We start from the raw sequence: 23,962 nt of genomic DNA, 5'->3' as shown, positions 1-23,962 counted from the left end.
GAGAACAGAAACACGCAAGTTAGTGTCAGGGTTGTGATAATCTTGAAGCATTTTTATTCAGCTGCACCTAAACAAATCATTCCAGACAGTTACAGTTGGTTTCCAGAATCCTACAAGTATTTAGAGAGATGACAACCATAAAATATAAGGATGACACTGTCTTCTGAAAAACTGTATACAAAATACTGAATTCTGTAGTTTCATTAGCTATAAAAAAACCAACAGAATTTCAGATCATATACACAATAAAGAAAAAAATATATATAAAAAATCCATCACTAAGAACGGATCACTGATATTTACAAATTAATACATTTACATGCAGAACTTGGTCTCTGCACTTAATTTAAAAAGTTTTGATATTTATAGCTTTTTTTATACTGTACCAAGGAAATGGTTTTAAGATAAAATAAAATAGTCTTACCCATTTTCATTGAGGTGTATGTAAATGCTGCTCTTTCCCATTTTGCAAAAAGGATATTTAAGTAAAGCAATTAAGTGCTGGAAGCTTCCATTTAAATAACACACCTCTATACAGTGCAAATCCACCACAAAAGCAAGGTATTAAAATATATCAGAACTGTTCCGTACTATGTCTGGAAAGGTATTTCTGTAAGCTACGCCTTTTGTTCAGTTGCCATCAGCTTTCTCTTGGAAGTATTTTCTGTCACCAGTCTGTACTCATCAGATTCAGGTTCTGAATTATCCAAGTAGAACGGTGATCAATTTTGCCACTACATGTACATTGAGGCTGTTTCCCAGAAGACGGTAGCATTGCTTTATTGTTACTTTGTCAGGAAAGCCTACAACAAAAACATACAGTACAATGTCATTATTCTGGGTTTGTTCCTAGCTTTCGGGTTTACTCCTTTTTTCAGTGAATAGTTCTTAATGCAGTTATCACAGATTGCAGCAGGGTTCACCACCCCACTAAAATTCACGAAGTTACAAAACCAGTTCCCAACCAGTTCATTGGATTTGGATCTGTTCTTCCATTAGCAGTATTGCCTTCTCTAAGGTTTAACAAGAAGTCTCAAAACATGGCTCTGTTGTGTAACTAATGCTAACTTACTTCCTCTTCAGATAGCTCAAAACATCCACCAGTCTCAGCGAGGGGCAGCAGCACCTGAAACATGTAGCATGGCACAACTGCTACTCTAGAGAACATCTACAAAAGAACACAGCCACAGCAGAAAGAAAATATGATGATTCTGCAGATGGACTAACTGTGTTTCTCAATAAGCTTTATATTGTACCTCCAAACTGAGCCCCTCTAACCAGTTGAAGAAAATCACATCGGTCTCACAGTGCAATATACCACCAGTACAGATTAAGCTATGAGCAAGGCTTACTCAGTGAGTGAGCAAGCAGCTGAACGATTTTCCATGTAATTCAATGCTGACCCTGTCAAATGCACTCAGAAATACAGAGAGCACCAGAAACGTCCTTCACATGGCAAGTGCATGGACTGGCAGAAAGAAAGGAGGCCCAGAAAAAATTAAACTGGGCCTGTGAAAGGGCTGTCTTGTGTATTGAGCTCACAAAGGTGACCGAGCACACAGTCAAAGGTGACCAAGCTTCTGAGAATGAAGAAGTGGTCAGCAGCCAGCTGGTCTGCTCTATAACTGTCCTTGCTTGCACTCTTCACTTACTGCAGCTGTAAGCTAAAGTGCACTTGGGTTGAAGCAAATGCAAGATGAACAGTGGTGGTGATTCAACTGTTAGGGTCACTTGCTAAGCTGTTGAAACTTGATCACATTTGATTATTTGATCATTCCCTAAGAAGAAATGCCTAACTTTGACTCTGAGGTCATCACCACCCAGATTAGCTTTGATACATAAACACTGTGCGTGCAAGTAGTGATATATATGCTCTGAAATTTTCACAGCACTTCAGAAAAAACCCTCTTCCAGGGAGAGCTCAGGAGAGAACACGGCTGGACAGTTGCTGAGCCAAGGGTGGAAAGCTGAGGAGGTGGTGTCTGGGAGGAGTTGTTCCATCCTTCTCTGCCAATTACTAATGCCTCAAATGTGGACTGCTTTGGTAAACACATCTTCTCCCAGCTTCATCCACTCTGCCCAGCTTTCTGGCACTCAGATTTGGGCAACTATTCTTCTCTCGTTGGAACAATCACTTGCACTCCACAAACACTTCTTCAGATGGAGTTTTCATATTACATCACCGAATAAGGTACACAATCTATAAATTTTAAAAGAGTATATAAAAATAAATATGTATTTATGCACATACACACATGCACTAAGAATCCAAGAAGCTTATCTGAACCCTGAGGAATTCAGTTTTTCCTTCTGCCTCTTGGCAACTGAAGGCCTGAATTAATTTTCAGGGCTTACTGTTTCCTTTATCCCAAGTGCCATCCATCTGCCTGGTATCTTGCATCTTCTAACTTCTTGGCTCAAGAGTAGCCTACATCAGAAGGACAGCTTTAAAAACTCATAGTACACTGGCACTTGCTGCACAGCTCTCACTGTTACCGTTTAGGTCACACATGCTACCTGATGATGTTGCGGTCTTGGCAACACACACTACCACATTGTGCTGGCGTTCCACTAGGCTGCCATTTGTTTCCTAATAGCTTACATACATCACTAACAGGCAAAATGGAGAAGTCATCCTGACATCACCCTCATGAAAGCAGGTCGCAGGTGCAAGAGCCCTCTGATCACTTTTAATGATATTGCTGTGGGACCCACAGTAGTAACTAAGACAAATGACTGCAGTATTTCATTGACCTGTAGTGCAATTACTATTCATACATTTAGATGTTAAAAGCACAAATAAATCTGTTAAGAACAATGATTTTCACTCTGGATCTCAGGCACTGGAAAGACCGCCAATCTGTTAAAATACAGACCCTTTTAGACACAATCATGTTTCCTCTGATAATACTGTAGCTGCAGCTAGTAACAGCATCCGTTACAAAGCTTCCTGACATTCTTTTCACTTCGTTTTCAGCTTACAGTTTTCTCATTATTTAGCTTCTTGGGCAAACAAAATATTTGCTGGGGGTACATCTCCAATCTTTCTGTTGTTGAAAATTTCAGCCCAAATGTTACTGTTGCTACAGAAATTACAGCATATTTCTCTCTGAAAATATCACATTTCCATGTTAAATTTCAAGTCGTTACTGTGGAGAATGCTATCAGGGAGACACCCTTTGCTGTAGCCATAAATATAGCAACCTTCAAAAAAACCCCATAGATCAAAATCCTCAGAAGAAACAGAGATTATAGTAACTAAACTCACCAAAGATTTCAATCAGCCTAGAGCTGAGTAACGCTTTTTTAAGTACAAAGGGGGAAATGCCTTAGTACAAGGAGAAAAAAAAAAAAAGTTAGACATGACTCAGTGCACTGGGAAAAGCTTGTTCTGCCTGTGAATCAGGAGTATGTGAACGGAAGTCACTGGATGAGAGACTTGTTTTGTGTTGTGAAAGTTGGAAAAGTAGTATAGCAAGGCAGGGAACTGCAAGAACTGTAAAGAAGGTCCCATGATAAAGGCAGAAGAGTACTACCCTCAGAGGTGGAATCTGTCCCTGTCCTTCCCTCACAGTTCCCTGGTGACAAAAGACAAGTTCACTAAATGAGCATTTTGTAGATGGTGATGATCTGGATGCTCCTCAAATTCAGAAGCCTGACTTGTCTTGAGAGTTCAGTTCAGGCTTGCAGCACTGTTGAACCTTATAGCTGTCCCTGAAGATGAGCTCCTAACAGAGAAAACATGGCATCATTCCAAGCACTCTGAAATAGTAAAGGTCAGGTTTCACAAACTGATCACCCCTAATAGAGACTTCCAAACAACTTTCTCCATTGTCTTGATTCTCCCTCTGTAAAATATAAGCAATATTAGCCCTACGACACCTCTCAGTGATGTTGTCATGACTGATTTCACACTGGGGGGGGGGCGGGGGCGTGGCGGGGAGAGAATGGGCAATTCTGTGCTCAAAAGAAATCTTAAACAGCATGATAAACCTATACAAGCCAAATCTACCCCTGTTCAGCTCAAGTTTCTTTACATTAGCCTACATCAATACAGAACAGAATTGTGCTAAGAAAAAGGCTGTCTGCAAAAAGAACAAATTCATTAAAAGCTATGAAAAAATCCTGCATGTTGGCACGTGGCTTAACACAGCACATTCCTGCAAATACTCTTGATCAAGTAAGCTTAGTGCTGGCAACACCAATGCTTGACTTTGTAAACTTTATAATGTTCTTTAAATGTAGTAATTTTGAATATAACATTAAGTAATAAATGAGAAAAACTAAAACTTCAAAACAAATAAATATATACGAACTATTAAAAATACAGATACTATTATATATATATATATATCTCAACTATTAGTACTCAGAACTCTAAGTCACTGAGGAAGTCAAACAAAAATATAACAAATTACTCAAAGTCCATGGTGTCTTAATCTGTGGATACCTGTGTTGCCGAGACAATAAAATGATCTGTTGTGACAGCAGCAGGCCAAGCTCCTTAGCAGGTACTAACAGTTACACTTTCTTGGCTGCCTTTCTTTACAAGGGAAGTCTAGTGAATTTATTTTAGGCTTAATTCTGGTTGACTTGTGTCCAATGCACCGAGTCTTGCTCCTTGACTCCTTTTTCTTCACAAAAAGTTAGAAAATTAAGTAACTGACCAAGAGCTAGGACTGCCTCTTCTAGAAAACAGAGATGATTAAAGGTCATTAACTGAAGAGTTTGATTAATCCTGAACAAAGAAGTATCTGTAACTTCTGAAATTCCCTTTCTGTCAGCAGCTGCAAATGTGTGGAAGGGAGAAAGCAAGCAGCTCAAACACTGAGAACCACTAACAGACCTCCTGAACTGGCAGGATATATTGACTTACCACAGTTGTGAGTAATGTTGGCTGCTGCGTGAATAGTTTAAACAAATGTACTCCTTCATTGCCATTCAGTAATAGAACATTCTCATGCCAAAACTTTTTTTTTTTTTTAGTTTATGAAGACAAACCTAACCACAGAAGATGGCTCTTACAAAATATAAAAAACTAGCCGAAATTCAGAGAAGTTCAGAGTTAGCCAAATAACCAGAATCGGTAAGAATTGGTTCAGTTTTGGTCCAGGAAAAAAACAAAACAAAAACACACACTGCAACATAAAAAGCATGAATTAGTCCCCAGTAAAAAAACAAAACAAAACAAAAAAAACCAACCCCAAATACACAGGCATTTCTGAAGAATTATGTAAAAATGGGTACTTTCCAGCACATACCAAATTCCAGAGGGAATCCGTGAAGATTTGCTATTTCTCTTGGGGTAAAGTACCTCAGTTTTAGTGTTGACAATTTCATAAGCTTCTCTTCTTCTGGTAACTCCTCAATATGCTTAAACACTGATTCGAGCTATGAAGAATATCCAGAACAGGTGTCACCAACGCAGGCCAAATATGTAAAATTTAAGTCACATCTTAACAGACTATTTCTTTCAATTATCACAGTGACAAAGACAATAGCACGTTTTCCTTGAAAGTATAATCAGTGGTGGTTTTTTGCAGCCAACAACTCAATACATGGACTTGCAAGAAAGAAATCAGCGTTGCCATGAGGGCATTCATCACTTCTTCCTCCAGTTACAAGCTATACCACTAGGTAATGAGGCAATCGAAGGACTATAAACATCTGTTTATGACAGGATAGTGACAATATAAGTCAATAGCAGACCCTCCACACAAATTAAACTGTATGGATACAGCTGTTTTAATAGTTACTTTGAGATTATCCTGAATTCCAAGGCTGCATTCTTCTTATGCTCAGAAATGCTATATAATTTTAGTGAACAGCACCGAAGTGCTGGAGGAAATGCCTGCGTACAAAACAGGCCTCGTGAAAAAATATCTGATTCACTGACACATTATTACCTTTCCCAATGCCTAAATACCACTTTGTGGTGAACTCAGTATCAACAGTAGAACTTCACAAAATACTGTGTCTTCCCAGATAAATAATACTATTGAAATTAAAACATGCTATACATATGACAGTATTTAGTGGACCATCTGTGTATAAAAAATGGCCCTAGATTCATGACACTGTATTCTATATAGTCTATCCATAGAATTAATAATTTTTAATGTTTTCACATAACCCTGTGAAACCTCTGTATCACATGACAGATAACAGTAATAGCAACTCATATTCTACACACAGAGCCATACATACAATTTTGATCTAAATAAACTGTTGTTTAGGAACACAAAGTAAATCAATTGGAAACTTGGTTGCCATAAAATGTAGCTTTAAAAGCTTGTTACAATATTCAGAGCAAAAAAGCAGAAGACAGGAAAAAACAAGTTTTAAAACAAGTCTCATATCAGTTTTAAAACAAGTCATTCTCATATGTTAGTCTACACATTCTTACCTGTACATCTACTGCTGTCTGCAGAACTGAGCCTGTCCCTTCCACATAGTGTCCATACCTTAACAACAACAACAGAAACAATCTTAAATTAATTTTTTCATCAAACCTCATAGTACTGACAACTGCAAAGACGCAGGGAGGTTACTATCCACACCAACAGCCTTATATAAGGCAACTAGGCTACTACACAAGCCCGAGGAATTCAAGCATAGCATCATCAGAAAGGGCCACCTACACTGCACAAACCAATTAAGGCAAAATGTGTCAAAGGCCAAATGGTCCTAAGAGTTCAAATTGTCTCTCCATTAGGAACAAAGTTGTTCAGTCAGATTTAACTTTCGGTTGCTTGTGGATTTTCCAGAGGGAACGGATGGGGGATGACCAGGCATCTATGCAGAGCAGTCCAACAGAAAGAAAAAAATTAAATCCAACTAAACAGTAAGCAAACTTACATTCTAAAACCATATGATAGCTTTCCTGGATGCTTTGTGGTTGGCTGCTTAGCAACATATTTACTCTGTAGTCTCTTCCAGGTTACCATTTAAATGTAATTACAGGCTTTCAGAAACATGCTCCGATGGTCTAACTGTGCTAGTGTTTGAACATCCTGAACACAAAGAGACTGAGTCAAGCAAACAGAAGGCTTTTGCACTGTGGAAGAACTTCAGAAGATCCCCCACATTAGACAGATATGGTCTGCAATCATTAACAGGTGCTATTCTCTAGTTTTATCTGCACATCTGTAAAGACAATTACAGAAGTCTTTTGCTCTACTTCGGCCCATTTTAGAGCAAGACACTGGAACAATTTTTGTTTCAAGCCTTTCTAATTCCACAATAAATAACAGAATACCCCCCCTTCAGGACAGACACAATGACCCAGCATGTTTCAATCTCGAGCATTTCTTCTTCATTTGGAAAAGCTTATGAGTAGTTCTGCCAATGTCAGTGACAGCAACACTTGTTTTAAAATAAAGTGCTTGCAAATCTTCCTTAGGATCAGAACAAAAGGCCCTAAACACTGATGCAGATTAAAAACACATGGAATTGAACTGTGTTGTAAATATACCACCCTTAATTGGTTAGTTGCATTCAGAAAATTCCTAACAAGTTTAACAATGTAACACACATAGCATTGAGGAATCCTGATCTTATATAGCATCTGATCATATTTCAGATTAATATATCCGAGCCAAAATAAAGACAAATTTCAAAGTGGTATTTTAAAGTAAAGAATCTTGGCACTAAAGTACAGAACTCCCCGCCCCCCCCCCCCCCCCCCCAAAAAAAAAAAATCTAGTTAGTGTAAAAGTGGTTTGGGAGCCAGTGGGGGTGGTGTTGGGTTTTTAACACAAATGTGGGTAGATGGCCAACATTAACTGAATTGTTATTAATTCTTATTGCAGCTGCTGACTACAGAAAAATTAAAATTCATACCTTAGACTCAGAACATAATTAAAACCAGGAATTTTTGCCACAGTAAAAAATGATGCATTGATTTTCTGACATTTCATTACCAGTTTTAATGAAATAAGTTGGCTTACTAAATTACAGTGTTCAATTTTCATCTGACTCAAGACTTCCCCCCCATCCTTATTTCTGTCGGCTTTCAAAAAAACTTTTATATTTCACACACATAACATTATTTCTGGGTATATTGTGTCCTATATCACGACTAACAAACAGTTAATTTCCGCAATGCTACAGAGTGTTCCTGTAACTAATATAACTAATATTAAAGTATTTTAGAAGGTATTGCTTCTCTTGTCAATCGCATATCAACAATTTACAAGTCAGTCCAAAATTATTACATCTGAAGAAGTAGTTTTCATTTTCTCTGTCCTTTAAAATGGGCAACTTCAATCACCACAAACATATTCCTAAGAGAAACCACAGTGTTTGTAGTCCCAAGGAATTCCACAATCATTTTCCAATTGCCAAGGAGTCCAAGGTCAGAAGGGAACACAGGATCATCTGCTTGATATCTCACACATCACAGGCCATTACATTTTGCCCTATACTCCACCAAAGCCTTTCAGAAGACATACTGATATGACAAAGGCAGAAAGGCAAAAAACACTGATGAAATATCAAGTGTTTGAGGTCCCTAAATTAGCAAGGACTGGAGAAGGCATACGCAGATTATCCTCATCACACAAACCTTGCTGGAAATACCTGAAAACCAATCAGACCTGAGGAAAAATTTTTCTCCCAGTCTCAAAGCTGATAGTCAGTATGACTTAAAAGAAAGACACCAGACAGGAACCTCAGAAGAGGGACTGTCTGTATCAGAGTGCTGTTCTGCTCTATCCAGGGTCCTCTTTACTAGATCTCACGCTTCAGAGAAACCTAAAAACATAACTCCCAGAACAGCAGTAACTTATTCTTTACCTCTGAAAGTGACTTGGATGAAGCCTGCGATATAATTATAACCCTTGTCTTAATGGAGAGCTATAACTTATATGACCACATTGAGAACAATGTTAGAAGCCTTCCTGCCCAAAGGCTCTTTAAAAAGGGAACAAAGACAGCAAATCAGATTCCTACATTTTGAGCCAAGAAGAACTACCATAACCATCTGGCCTGGCTTCTTCCACATCAGCAGAACAGCAACAGTCACACTCCGTGTCAGATTTCCCACCACTAAATATAAAGACTTCATATCAGCTACTCAGGAGCCTCCTTCAGTGTGATTTTGATAAAAATAACCACAAACTACCATGACGTATTCTAGTGAAACCACAAGGGGCCAATTTATTTTTGATGACACTTAAGCCATACATGAGCTACATAAGAGATCATTCTGGCCCAAGGCTTTTATTTGACTGTTCTCATTAAGAAACAGATCCCACAAGATGCTGACTCCCACAATTCAAAAAAGTGAGGGCAGAAAAGGCTTATGTCAGCAAGAAACTGGGGAAAGAGCTTTCCTTTTGCACAAATTTTGAACTTCTGAAATTCTTTCTCTTCTCAGCTTTTTTATTGTCAAATAGTTAAAAAATCACAAATTCTGAAGGAACTCTATCTGGCAGTCTAATTTCTACTAATTAAAAAAGTTATGATTAGCTTTAACTCATCAATAAAGCCATTTTACTGAAACATTCTGAGAATTCTAAAAAAAAAATAATCTAATTTGAAAAATTCACCAATATTAACATTTCCCACAAACTTTCAGGCTCCAACTGGCATTTTCCAATACAAATGCATTCAGTGGAAAAGCTCCTGACCAATTGTCTGTGGCATTTCAGAACACTCGCCAACCTCCGGCAGTCAAATGTAAAATTGCAAGGCACACATCAGAAAACTACTAGACAGAAAAGGACTGATGTTCTACTCCATCACATACATGACTTGCAATGCAGCAACCTAACTGGTTTTATGGCATATGGCTGATCCACAGCTATTCTGACCTACACAGCTGAAAAATCCAAGAAATCAATAAAATGTACAATGAAGACAGTTTTAATGAGGAATGGATCTGTCATGCATGACACTTTGTAACTTCATTGAGCAATATAAAGAAATTCATTAATGAATCAGTACTACAGAGGTCTACTGGAACCGTATTTCCGCAGGGGTAATTAAGCTTCTGTGAAGGTCAACAACAAATGGCACTGTCTTTTGTGAATGCCTTTTTGGAGTGGGCACATGATGTCTGGCAGAACAGTCTCTCATGCTGGCATGCCACTGGACCACGAAGCACACTATATAAGGAGGTTTTTTTCAGAGGCCTGGGTTGTTTTTATGAATCTTCCCTCTTCGTTTTTATAGGACATAAGCAAAAATACACTTAAAATTTCCAGACGTGATTCAGCAAGACATTGTCTTTGCATCTTACCCTTTTGTGAAGCACGTGGATCTCCGGGAGGTGGGTTTAACAATGTCTAACAAGAAGGCATAGCGCAATAAGGACTTCGGTGGTAAGAAATATTGGCTCATTTCTTCATTTCCCTCCTCCAAGAAATCTTTTAGCATTTGAATAGAAGAATCATTGTCTTGATCACGTTTCCTTTCCATTTCTTCTGCTGTTTCAAGTTTAAAAAGAAAGGTCCCTTTTGGTAAACTCTTCTTGCTGCTGCAATCAGGACCAATATTTGGATCCAGATTCTTCTCTTCAGAAGACAAGGAAGGACTAACTTCATCTACTTTGTCAGTGACTTTGTCCTTGCATAAGTCTTCTAGATCGTGATGTGGGAATCTTGTCAATATCTAAGAAGAAATTGTAAGGAAAAAAAAATAAAGAACTGCACTGGATAAGCAACCTGACAGCTGACACTGCAGTGAGTAAAATTCCTTCAAGAGATGCTCAGAATAAAGCAAGTAACCATCTGATGTTATTTTCATGAAGGTTTCAAAAAATATTGGCATTAAGATTTGCTGACCTACCAGCAGCGACATCAGGAACAACCACAAATAATTGCCTTTGCAAAAATGCCTTCCCAAGGGCATGAAAAAGGAGCAGAATGAGTTGTTTTCTAGCCCACTATCAGCTACTGTTCCCCAACTGTATAAAGCCATCTAAACTACTGACATGCATCTCAACCCTTAGAAAACTCAGCATCCAGGCTGAAAAAAGAGACAGAACTTAACCTTTCTGTTGGTATCACTTATCCCTCTCTCCATCCATCAATACACACCACTAAACTGAAAATTTAAACCTAAACCTTCATGAAACAAAGCAAATTCAAGTAATACTAACAGACTCACCTGACCAGGAGCTTGAAAGGAAAATGGTTCTTGGTGAAGCCTTGCAATTAGAAAATATCGCAGCCTAGAATTGGGAATGCCAAGCTGTAAGCAAAACACACAAGCCTTTAGCCTTTAGGTGCCCACGTCATAAAGAGAGAAAATGTAGTCTATTAGCATCATACAGTAATCTGCCATTACATAAAATAACAGAACTAAGACACTAATATATTTTGTGACTTTGGAGATAGCAGTATTAATTGGTAATACCTAAATACTTCTAACTTCCATACTTTCAAGGAAACAAGTGGCAATTATTCTTTGCACCTCATGGATTTGACTTTCTCTGTAAACAAACAGGAATGTAAAAGAACTCTTGTATGAGGTAAGAAGAAAAGTTACATGCATCACAATTTCTTGGGACAGGTACCACCTGTTTTCTACAGAAATGCAAAACGGTGTCTCCTTGACTTTTTGAACAAGGCATTACAAGACATCTAACCAAAACAAATGCACCACAACTGGTTTTTAAGGTTCTCTCTATCAGCTTCTCTCGGAAGTACATCAAGTATTTCATTGATTCTATTTAGTCTTGCACAACCTGAAATCTCTCACAACCCTTTTTTTTTTTTCAGTTGCCAGGGAAACATGCAAACAAAGCCCCTCCTCCCACAAATAACACAGACATTTTCTGTGCTGGGAAATTCACAGGCATCAGCACTTCTGAGGCTCCTGCAGGGAAAACCACCTTCCTCCTCACGGTGTAAATTCATGCTGCCTTAAAAAATATCAAGTAGTAGCAAAGCAACAGGGGACTAAGGTCTGAACAGCAGTATGATTACGTCAGTATACTGATGAAAAATCAGAAGTCATGCCACATGGCTTTCTCATTCAAGAGTATCTTCAGTCCTGGGGGTGACTCTCTTTAATAAAATTGATCATTTTCAAATGTTCTTGGGCTCAGTGCAGTTTGAACAGTTAAATAATATTAGAGCAATTTCAGTACTCACACAAGTCGGAGACAAGAGAAATTCTTGACATTTAAAACCACATGTTGCTAGTGTTCGCAGAAGTTCATTTCTGGCAGTGAAAAGAATCAAAATGCAATTACTCCCTTCATACAACCTTTAGGCCCTTTTTTTATCCTAAATAAAAACACATTAACTGCAATACCTCAGGTATCAAGACACTCAGCACATTCTATGAGAAAGAATTGGACAGGGAATTACAAATATGAAGTCATCGATTTCTGAACTTGAGGAGACAATAAACAAAGTTCAGTGTTACTATAACCAAAAACTACTATTACACATTCACAGGTATCTCATACCTACTTCAAAACACCCCTTCAAAGAATATCCCATCTCTTAGGAGAGTATTTATAGTGTGTCAACAAGGAAAATAATCAGAGGGCAAGACATTCTCTTAATTGTGAATTATAAAACAGGAGATTAAACCCACTACAAATAGCTCACTACTTTACTCTGTTCACATACATGGCATCAGCTAAGTCTAACAAAAGGGCTAACAACAGATGACAAAAATTGGTGGCTTTGATATAACAGTGTGGTAGGACTGTACTTCATAAAGAACTGAAAAATCATTGAAATGGCAATCTTAAAAAGACTTGTCTTTTCTTTCCTATTCCATGCTCGAACTATGCAAAAAGCAGGAGCTGTGACCTGTACCTGGTATGTGACACTGCATCCCAAGTGTCGTAAGAGAAATCAAGCGTTCTGACTGGGGTGTTCCTGAACTACAGCTTGTTTCGAACACTGGCCAGCAAGGCATAGCCTAGGGAATCGCAAGGTCTACAGCTGCAGCCTGCACCAACAACAAAGTGTTCAAGTGACTGCTGCATGCTTAACTAGTGAGAGCTAACTGCCAGCTGCCTCCCATATTCATTAAGAAGCACGATGTACAGCATGGCTACTCTCTCAGTACTTTAAGGAATGCTATGGAAAGATCCTACCCTATGCCAGCAAGAAATGAGAAGGAAGACTGCAACCTCATCTCCTGCTTTGCCCACAAGAGAGGAGAATGCTCCTGCTATCATTAGGTAACCTTACTGACAACTTTCCTCTTCTACATTTCAAAGATTTTATACAGTCTTCATACTGTATCTCTGGACCATCTGATGGCAACTCTGAATCACTGATAATCTGTTTTCAACAAAGGTACTGAAGAAAGCCCCTATACTGTATCATGAACTTAACACAAGATAACATGAGCTCCTGTCATGGATAAAACCCCAAAACCTCCAAGTGCTATACCTACTGTTATTTTCCCTTGAAAATTAATATTGATGTTTTGTAAAAGACACAAGATCATCAAATAAAATAAATGGAGTCAACCTGTTATCTGCTTAGAGAAATAAATAGTTATTTAGCAAGTTCCTTTCACAACCTAAGACTTTCAATCCTAAATTAAAACAGTATTTTTAACGCACAGCTGCTAGCTATCTTATCTGATCCTATTTTGTTAACTTGAATTCTAGGAAATAAAACTCTTGCCTTCCCCTTCCAAAGAAAATGTCCTTTATTAAAAAAATAAACTTGCATAAATTAGACTTTACCTCGCAGAAGAGGATTCAAATCCTTTAACATTTTCTAAAAGTAGATATTTTGGAAGCTTCTGCAGTCTACAAGGAAAAAAATTAAACAAAACAGAGTAACAAGATGTAAACTACATTATATTCATCCACAGATTTGTTTAGCTACAAGAAAGATCAAAGTATTTCCAAATCATGCCAGCTGTTAAAGTTTAGCATCCTTAAAAACAATGTACCTCAACTTTCAAGGTAGCCTAGATCAAATCATTCCCAGCTGAATTAAAAATGTAGCTTGCTGGTAATCATAAAAACCAACAAAACCCACTTAAGTTCAGATGGACTGCTGCACCCTCCCGTACCCCATGCACATACTTCTGAAAATGCTTATCACATTCATTTCCTAAAGCATAACATTATTATTCAACAGATTGAGTTTGTAATAGCAAAGATAATTGTCAAGGGAAAAAACATCACTATTTAGCCATGGAATAGAAAACTTTTGTTTTAAAGTGCCTAAAACAAAATTCAATGTCAAAATGTTACTTCAACTTTAGTGGTAACACATCAGAACCAGCATAGAACCAGCATTCATCTAATTACTTTAAGAAATATGACATGTTTAGAGCTCAAATTGCAGATATTCTCAACTTTTACTTAACTTTTTCATTTTGATGGAGGGGGGGGAGGGAGCTGAGGTTTAGCAAGATCAGTGCAGAGGTCTGGAAATAGGCTCATTCCAAAACTAGCATGTTAAATCTCTGGAGAAAGGAACATGTCCAAACTGTACCAGGGACCAGTCTAAAAATTTAGAAGAATAGATTCAGATTCAAGTCTCTGCGAACACCCCTGGCACTGATTAATTCTCTAGTAAAGTTAATGTAGACATAGTATGTCTGTTATACATTGAGATCTTGGAACAGAATACAGAAACAGGGTATTAATGCCACCAGACAACAGTTCTGCACTTATTTAAGTCAGTAAGTGACTTTGGACTTCCACTGGTACAAATCACAGTAGCATTTGTTTTAGCCTGTTCTTAACTATCATCAACTAAAGACATTCATGTGAAGTATTAAAGAACTAAAGGCTTTCACAACAAACTGGAAAATGTACAAGGTACTACATCAAATTTAAAGATACTAAAGCTAATAGTGAAAAAATAGTACTACACTAACAAAAAAAGCAGCAGCAGCCAAATTCCCTGCAGAGGAATGGAGAATGTATCTGTTGGTGTGCCTACCCACACTCAACATCATCATCTACTATGAAACTTTTTTTAAAAAGATTTTTAAAGTTATGAATCCAAAGCATAGCCTGAAATGCAAGAGCACAGGCAGGATCAACAGATCACAAGATAAGTAATCACCACACAAAGAGTATGTTAAATACTTGGCAGGTATTAACATTACAAATGTGCCTGTAAAAGTAGCACTCTGACCTCTTAGCATTAGATTTCCCTGGGTTATTGCTTAGACATGATAAACAGACCACTTGGGTCAAACTTTGTTTGCTGGCTGTGTTCTCCAATGTTTTCCCTGGTCTTTCCAGATCTTGGAATTGTCCTTTCCATCTAATACCTTTCTTCTCAGAATATCTTCGAGCCTCATTTCAGCAACATTTCATTATAAAAGGCTGAACATAAGGTAGAAATAGCCAAGGGATGAGAAATTTATCGTTCTCATAAACTGAATGCATGCTGTACCAAATTAGAATGCAAATTCCTATATTAAGAATTTCCCTTTTTTGGGCTGAAATACTCCACACTCAATGTCTGGCAAATATGTCATATCCAAAAAATACACAAGCACTATCTCGGTAAAACATAAATCTATTGGAACCGAGAAACTCTACAGAAGCCACCATCTTGAACATTTTACAGACTACTTACAGCAATTACTGCCTCAAGAAACCACCTGCCCAAGGGAGATAAGGGACATCACGAGGGTCTCATGGGGTGTTGAGATAAAAGTACCACAGCCAAACCCAGCTCCTTTGCATAGTCATGACGAAAAACATATGCCCTGTAATGTCTAAAGCTTTGGTTTTGAGAAGGAAAAGCTTCTGCCCTTTATCCAGCTAAATCCATAGCAACCAGGAAGCAACATTTCCATATTAATGCACAAAAGTGTCACAAAACCAGCCAGCCTCTTAACTGTGTCTCAGTTTAACAGAAAGGAATACTTAAGTCAGGATTCCTTTAAGGATAAGGAAGGTACTATTATTCTGACAAATTACTGACTTACACACCATCTGCTGGTTTTAATTTATCATTTTGAAAGGTCAGTCCGGAGGACTGAGTTACATTCCTCATTCTGGAAAAGACATCCTTTGCAATTTCCAGAAATCCATGTTATCTATTTTTGTGTCTCTGCTAGAAACGGGAAAGTAATAATCATCTCTCTTTTCATTGTCTAACTTAACTAGGCTACAGAATCTGTATTGCGTTCTGTGCTCTCTGCCACAGATTTCTTGGGTGATCCCAGTGAAGACACTCAGCCCTTCTGTGTCTGTGTTCTCTAACTGCTGATGACAAGGGCAAAAAGCTAGTCCTATTTAATATTGCTGGCTGCTGAAAAGTTCTTTCTGGAAGAAGGATGAAGACCCTTTTCTCCCAGCATCAACAGCAGTTCAAAAGAAAGGTTGTTGTTGGTATGTTTCCTTCTGTGTAGAAAAGCATTTGTGAGAGAGAGCACAAGAAAGCAAGCAAGCAAGCACCAACACCAACCCCCCTCGCCCCCCCCCCCCATCCTCCTGAAATTCTGAGAACAAGATTAACAAATCAAGAAATATATAAAGAACGGCTGTCCCAGTCTCCAGCAGAAGCAGGACTGCCAGGAATGGTTAAGTGTCTGGTACATTGTAACTGATGCAAATTCTCAGGCTCATGCCAACTGTGCCCAATGGACATCTCAATCCAGAACCAGAAACTTCTGCTGGATAATCTTCCTGGGCAACTTGCCCCACTTCCTCCAGAAGGGTTCCTACAGTGCTACACACCTCTTCCCGAAAAAAAGACTACAAGCTTTACTTGGAGCTGATTTTTAACGATCTCAATAAGAACAATTTAGGTCAGCAAAATCCACTGTTTCAAAATTTAAGGCATAAACAATACAAATAATTATGGCTATTTTATTAGGGACTGAAGTTTGACCAGGCAAAAATGACAGATCAATATTAAGACAAGGGCACTGTTCAGACAATGTAGTGCTATTTGAATTCTTAAGTATTACTAACCAAAATCACACAATTTGCCCTGAGATATCTAGAAGCAGCATGAAAAAGACAGAATAGACACTTCAAGAAAGAACAGAAGGGGGGATGGAAGAAGTATCATATTGCCCATTCAATAACATATTTAAACTTTCCAACGTTGCCTATTCAAAAGTTGACAAAATGTTGAATCAAAGGTTTTTTTAATCTGGTATTTCAAACAATTTTCATGTTTCCATGATGCCCATTAGAAAACTATTATATTATCTACTCCTGTTTCTCTATAAAGTCAGTGCAAGTTTGATGCTGAACTGAAACTAACTAACTCAATGTTCCATTTCTAATATAGCCACAGTTTAAATAGACACCCAATAATAAGAAACCCCCAAACAATGAAAGCATATACAGTAACTATGAGATGATAATGGCATTAGTAAAATACAAGTGTTCATAAGTTACACAGGATCACGTGAAAACAAGTAATATAACACAATACTTGTAAGTCTCCCTGTAAAATACTAGAGATGACTTCTCTTGCCGAAATATAAAGGACCTACACAGAGGCTTAAGAACTGAGGCAGAAGTTCATTTATACCTTGGGAGAGTATCAAGGATATAGAGAAAGCTTTTTGCCCGTGGATCAGATACATCACCTTGCAGGCCAATTCTAAAAAAAGAATAAAGAAACACCTGTGTATTACTTGGAGCAGACTGACATTTGACTTACATTTTTCTACAGAATGCTGACAGTTTTTGCGTTGAGTTTCAAAAAGGGATTCTACAAAAGCAATGTGTACAGATACGAGGACCTGCTCACAGAATGAGTGTCCTAAGAAATGCTTTAAGGAATGAAAGCCTACCCTGGAATCCATCAGCTAATAGTGAGGTTAAAATCGAAGCATTTAGTAATAAAATCCACTCCCCAGTCTGCAAAGTGTTTAGCATTCTGGTCTTGTCCACCAAACCCCTTGAATGTACTTGGCTCTGAAAGGACAAAAAATCCCCACTGGGTTCCTGGGAATACCCCACTATTTTACATTGAATATAATACATTTATATGAATTAAAGCCTAAGTGCGCACCATTTTGCAGGATGGAGCCCCATGTGAATAACTTTGTAACATTAAACCAGACAGCTCATGTAGGTAATAAAGATAATATAACTATTCCAGACCCATGTTCCTCTAATCTGTATTTGTATTAGCTCTTAAAAAAAGAATGAAGCCTTGGTAGAAGAGCTTCAGCATGTCTCTAAATTAGTCATACACAGATTTTTCTTTTCATCGTTTTACAAAAATTTTAAAAAAATTGAAATAATAATTCCTATATACATCATAGGTTTGCACAAATACATCTTTATAGGTCAACACCACTTTAGAAGGATCTTTTTAATCTTAGAGCATTCAATGAGATATACTGTCTTACACAAGCAGTTCCATCACCATCAACAGACTTTTTCATGAAGCTAGTCAATATTTAAGATTCAGACCGCTGCATTCCTTCCACTTCAGCAAACATCAGGATGAACAAAGCTACATTTTTGCTTAGAAAGATAGACAGATGAACCACACATAGGGTTACTCTTGAAAAACATTTCTCCTTTAACAGTACATACTGTAGTAACTGCACTTTTCTCCAAAGCATGCTGTATCTACCTGGTAAATGGCTGACAGGGAGGACTCATCAAAATCATATCAAAAGATAATCTGTCAAATTCTTTCAGTGTTATGCCCTGAATAAGGAAAGAGAAGAATGTTGAGTGTCATAAACTGTATGAAACTCTCAAGTCATCTTTCAGATCAAACTACCTCTCTTACTTCCGCTACATGCTTCATCTAGCAAAACACTACCTAATCTCCCATTTGACGTAATAAATTCAATTTTTTCTACCTTGGCAAACTGTACAATGCAAATATGCATTAATTGCTTTGAATATAAACCAAAACCGGTAACGATGTTAGCATCTATACATAATCTTGAGGGGTTTATGTACTCATTCTTTCAGAATAGGTGTATAGTGGTTCCTTCAATAGATACATCAAAACGCTTAACTACTTATTTCTCCCCATCCCTCCTCAAATATGTTATTCAACTAGAGAGCCTCTGTACATCAAAAACAACATGTTCATCATCATCATCATCAAAATCAACATGTTCGAAACAGGTGAAAAAAATATTACATCTTCTCAAAAAACAAAATATCTAAACAGAAGAGTAGCTCAGGTGTTAACATGGTAATTTCTATAGGTCCAGACTGTGGGGTATAATTCTTCGGAGCTCACTACCAACACATCCTGTACTGTTTATTTCATTCTAGTTTTTGCCTAGTAAAAATCCCTCACAGATATTATATGGCTGAAAGCTCTACTCTGCAAAAACATATTCTGTTCAGAGAAGAAAAAATTAGATCTGCTGCACTAATTAATTACACAGGTGGAAGTTCCCCTAGACTAAATTTTAACCAAAAGGACAGCATATTGAGGGGCCAAGAGGAGAGAAGGACAATGATCAAGTAACTGTAAGCCAAAGAAATCATTGCCTTACATATTTTGAGGGATATATAGCAAATGTAACATTACTGCCCACAGAAACTAGACAAAAGCTGCTATTTTTTCCCAATAAATTTAAAGAAGGTCTTACTGACTGTAATCTGCTCTTATCTACTATAAGGAGACATATGCAAGCATTCTCCTTTTCCCATATAAAACTGTAGATTATCATTCAGTCTGTTATTATTGAGTGGTGAATAGCCATTTAACCTTTAGCCACCTATTTAAGTCTTATTTAAGCTGGTGTCTCAAAACTAATTCATTATTTTTTACTGTCCTGTTGTAAAGCTGTAAAAGAAGATTAAGAGGTATACAGTATTTTCTAACTAAATCCAGGCAAAAAACCATGCCTAGTCTGCCCCTCCATTACTAAAACAGAATCTGATTTTAGCTAGTTCTTCAAATAATTCAGAAAAGGGACCGAATTTCTAAAATATTTGATCTATTGAACCCACAAAAAACCCACAAGACTGTCCCAAGTAATATGTCTTCCTGTGTTTTTCTGAGCTCAACCATAACTACAAAACAAAGACATGCCTCCAAGTAATTTGATTAAATTCTTTCAAAATACATAAAAATACTTTTTTAATCTAAATATGTCATTCCTTTACTGTTGGTAAGCATTCCTGTTGACATCACATAACTTTTCTTCATGTAGCAGTCAAGACTTTCAGGAAAAGACTGCAGTGTATCTCTCTAACTTCAACAAGCAACCACAACACAAGAAATCAAAGTTATCATAAAATTGCTATATTCGTAACAACATAATTAGATTTTTTTGTTTCTCTTGTTACTGACAAGGATAGTGAAGACAACATATTTCTAGAAAAGCCAGACTAGTGTAAAAAAAGACATTCATTACTCACCTCAATTGTCTTTGCCCATAATGGCGTGCCCGGAAAGTTGTGCTTATAAACTTCATTGGCAAGAGTGTTCACATCAACAGCAGCAACAACTTCTGCAGATGTGCAGCTTTCTAAAGTTAAAAAAATAATTTGAAAACTGTAGCTTCTCTTTTACTGCTCTTGGAAAAAATACGTTTGCTCAGCTGCGTTACAGCTATGCTCAAAAATAAAAGGGAAATTATATGACTGAACTCTGCTGTGCTACCTTTAAAACTTTATAAGAAAAATACACCGTTTTTCTAATCATATGGCAAGTACTTCCCTTCCTCATATAAATCCAAAACCAAAAGCTAACCATGCACTTCTTAATTTGTAGGTACAGTCACACAAACTCCAAAGAGGGTGCATCTTTACAACGTTCCCACCTGCACTCATCTGGTCTCTCCGAGTTGGTCTCTACCACAGGAACGCAGCCTGAATCAATCTGCCAAGCCCCCCTGCCACTGCCTGCACCTCTCCAGCCACTGACAACTTACAGGAACTGAACATGTTATTTTGGAATATACTACTTCTCATTGTGAAAAAACAGCACCAATATGTTTGAGGTATATCTACTCTCACAAGAAAACTTTAAGAAGTTGCCTGCAAAACACTGGTGCTTATATTCCAGTAAAACCTTGGGCCTTGAATCCAGCTGCTGCCCCCTTTGAGTTCAAGGTCCCCAAAATATCAAAGGGTTTGAAGGACAAAATTTGGCAGCTCCTCTTCTCTCAATATCAAAGGAAGTACTTCTGGACACTTACATATGTCATTGAAAAGGAGAGAGCACAGTTTAACAAATCTACTGACAGCTAAAATCCTGAAAGAAAAATACACGAAAAAGAATGTAAATAACCAATTGTTAATTTATAGAGTAACAGAATAGTAAGCTCTACAGAAGCTAAAACCATAAAAAATCCAGTGTTTAATCCACTGCTCGTCATGTCACACTATTTATTATTACTAACCACAACACCTTCCCTCAGGCTTTTTATCCAGGAAGATAAGCTGTGGTCACCGTTATAGTTGCAGGCAGAAAACAGTGACCATACTTCCTGATACACAAAACCAGTTTCAACCACCAGGAAATTTACATCATAGTCACCATTACAAAGACTCAGATAAAAAATTAATTGCCCACGTTTCATTTTATTTTTGCAAACCAAAATAAATAAGGCAAATAGCTACATGCCTTTGACTAGTCTGACAACATGCTCAAGTAACACTAACAAATGACCTTACAAGACACCTTATGAACTACTTCTAGTGGCCTAATTATTTACAGTTTGAGAGAATGAAAACTCAACTATGAAGTCCCCAGTGGATTTTATTTTGAGTGATACAGTTATCATCCATCTACTCTTTTTCAGGTTTTCAAGGCCACCTTATTCAAAACTAAGATGAATGAGAAATCTGGGTATTAGACAGATTGTAGCAGTCATTTTAACAAAGATCAACCTGGTTCTCCTGCATTTACTTGGTGCAATAGAGAACAATAAGGAGTTTCACAAGAAAAACACAGACAGTTGCCCATTAAGGGTCAACATACAAATTATTTGCAGTTACTGTCTTGACATTTTGACCATAAATTGTAACTAAGTATTAAATACAGGTGCACCCACGGGGACAACAGAACGACTACACCTGGGATTACAAAACAGGTATGTTAACACTGACATCTAGCGTGAAAAGAACATTGTGGTAGCAGGTTGACTGTCTCAATTTGCAAGTATATTCAAGAACCAACACTTTCATCTTCTTAAAACAAAGCGGCAACACCTAAGTAATGGGAACAAATTTCAAGTACTGTTTAAGAGACTGCTTTTCTCACTTACTCTTTCAGTTTTTAAACCATGTTGACCTGACAAGCTGATCCTTACTGCATGTTCCAGGCACTCCAGAAAAGGGGGGGGGGTGGGGGTGGGGGGGGGGGCTTAAAAAAAAAATCAGGAACCTCAAATCATTATCTAACTGAACATATAGTTTAAAAATGACAACTGACAGGGAACATGCTTTCTCTCACAACTCATGATTCAGATGTTCATCCTTTTTGCTACCATCAATCCAATCTCTCCCTGCACACACACAAGAAAAAAGAAATACTGAGGATTTGTATCAAGGGACTTCACAGGCCCAAATGCCTGGAAATAGTGAAAGAGAGTACACAGCTAATAGTAATTTATTGAATCCCCTTGCAATACAATGCTCTGTCTAAACCAGAGATGTTAACCTGCATGGAAAAGGGGCAGGAACTTTTCCTGAACTATTCCACCTGACATCCTCTCTTCTCATTTCAAAGGCCCGATAATTTTTTCAAAGCTTCTCCTCCTTTTCACTCAAAAGCTGTGGCTCACTTGGGAGTTCCTGTTACAGAACAGACTCCCTCTAAAAGCTGATTAAGCATATTTGTGTGGAAATACCCTGGAAACGCATGAAGGAGCTTGAGCAGACAAGCAGATCTCACACATCCAACCTAACAAAGAAAAGCTTGTGTAAATTTCAAACAATGAGAAAATGAAACATTTAAAAATAAATTCTCCTGAAATTAAAATAACTTTGATGTCAAACAGTGATATTCCATTTTGCTACATAAATATAAATTTATGACTTGAATATGACTGTAGGAATGTAACATAAAAAAGACTGAAAGCAGAATCTAAAAAAACAGAATCAAGACCGTGTTTAACTATCCCCACTGACAAAAGGCACAAAAGCAACTCAGGAATATGAAAATGCCCCTGAATTGCTGACTTAGTGAGATGTTGAATCAACTCCCCAAAATATATAGCTGAACTTCAATACAGAAACAGACACAGCTCTGGAAACTTTTTCTTCCCCAAACAAGCACATCCAATCTTCAAAACACAGCCATTTGAGAGAACAACTATGCAGAAAACTTAATTTCATGCAGACTAAAGAAAAAAAAATACACATTTTTAAAGTGAAAATAAGTAGCTGCTAGAATACTTGATTTGCAATATTCCTCAACACCATGGTTTTTGAACAGAGACTTTGCATTTCTGAACAAGATGTTGTAGCTCAAAAGGAAGCCACAGACACGATGGGGAAGTTATGAGGGAGGTGCTATGGCTTATTTTTAGGCAGACTAGATGGTAATTCTCTTGGCAGAACTCAAATTTGTAACACCCTATGAGGAAAGTACTGATTTTGCACTTCAGGCTCAAAACCTCTAGATCCAAATAACAGAAACTGACTTATTTAAATTGCCTAAGGAGCAATCAAACTTTGGGTCCCAATTCTCTATTTTGTTGTACAGACAATACTTATGAGCCATTTCAGCTATGTAGTAGTCACCTGAGTGAAAGGGACACTGCTGTAATGACTGGAAGGTGTGGCACTTGAAACAAAGGAAGACAGGATGCCTGCATTAGCTTCTCTTTTGAAAAAAACAAACCCAAAGGGTGTCATCTTCTAACACACAAATAATATTTCTGACATTACAATATCCGTCCTTTTCCTCTTCAGAATCGATTCCTTTGTCATGTGTTTCTAGCAGACCTTAAAATTAACATAGATCTGTTTATATTCACCACTGTACTTTGGTAATAGAATCATCAATGTCAGCAAAGCACATGAAATACATGGTGTTACACCAAGGGCAGAGCCTGGCAGAACTGAGCATATTGGAAAACCAGAGCCAGAATAGTTGTCTATTCT

The 23,962-nt window shown here is 37.6% G+C and overlaps 1 protein-coding gene across 8 annotated transcripts in view; it reads right to left on the bottom strand.

Annotated features, from left to right (window-relative positions):
• Positions 1 to 31: 31 nt before the first annotated feature.
• The window catches only part of TRDMT1 (tRNA aspartic acid methyltransferase 1), a 29,642-nt gene continuing 5,711 nt past the window's right edge, over positions 32 to 23,962 (bottom strand). For 2 of the 8 annotated variants that reach the window (XM_037387158.1, XM_037387155.1), the window contains exons 2-10: positions 20,267 to 20,376; positions 17,448 to 17,519; positions 13,667 to 13,732; positions 12,102 to 12,171; positions 11,113 to 11,196; positions 10,244 to 10,614; positions 6,407 to 6,464; positions 5,262 to 5,391; positions 32 to 803 (exon numbers count right to left, since the gene is read on the bottom strand). In XM_037387158.1, coding sequence (XP_037243055.1) covers positions 703 to 803; positions 5,262 to 5,391; positions 6,407 to 6,464; positions 10,244 to 10,614; positions 11,113 to 11,196; positions 12,102 to 12,171; positions 13,667 to 13,732; positions 17,448 to 17,519; positions 20,267 to 20,322 — 1,008 coding nt within the window. In that variant the 5' untranslated portion in view covers positions 20,323 to 20,376 and the 3' untranslated portion in view covers positions 32 to 702. Of the gene's footprint in view, positions 804 to 5,261; positions 5,392 to 6,406; positions 6,465 to 10,243; positions 10,615 to 11,112; positions 11,197 to 12,101; positions 12,172 to 13,666; positions 13,733 to 17,447; positions 17,520 to 18,466; positions 18,584 to 20,266; positions 20,377 to 20,600; positions 20,622 to 20,670; positions 20,796 to 21,048; positions 21,105 to 23,962 lie in introns of those variants that run through there. The other 6 variants (XM_037387154.1, XM_037387153.1, XM_037387157.1 and 3 more) reach the window with 6 other exon arrangements.

The sequence above is a fragment of the Falco rusticolus genome, chromosome 4 (assembly GCF_015220075.1).
Source record: "Falco rusticolus isolate bFalRus1 chromosome 4, bFalRus1.pri, whole genome shotgun sequence".
NCBI classification, from domain to species: domain Eukaryota; kingdom Metazoa; phylum Chordata; class Aves; order Falconiformes; family Falconidae; genus Falco; species Falco rusticolus.
The sequence above is the reverse complement of the archived record's forward strand: the minus strand, read 5'-3'. Positions and strand labels throughout refer to the sequence as shown.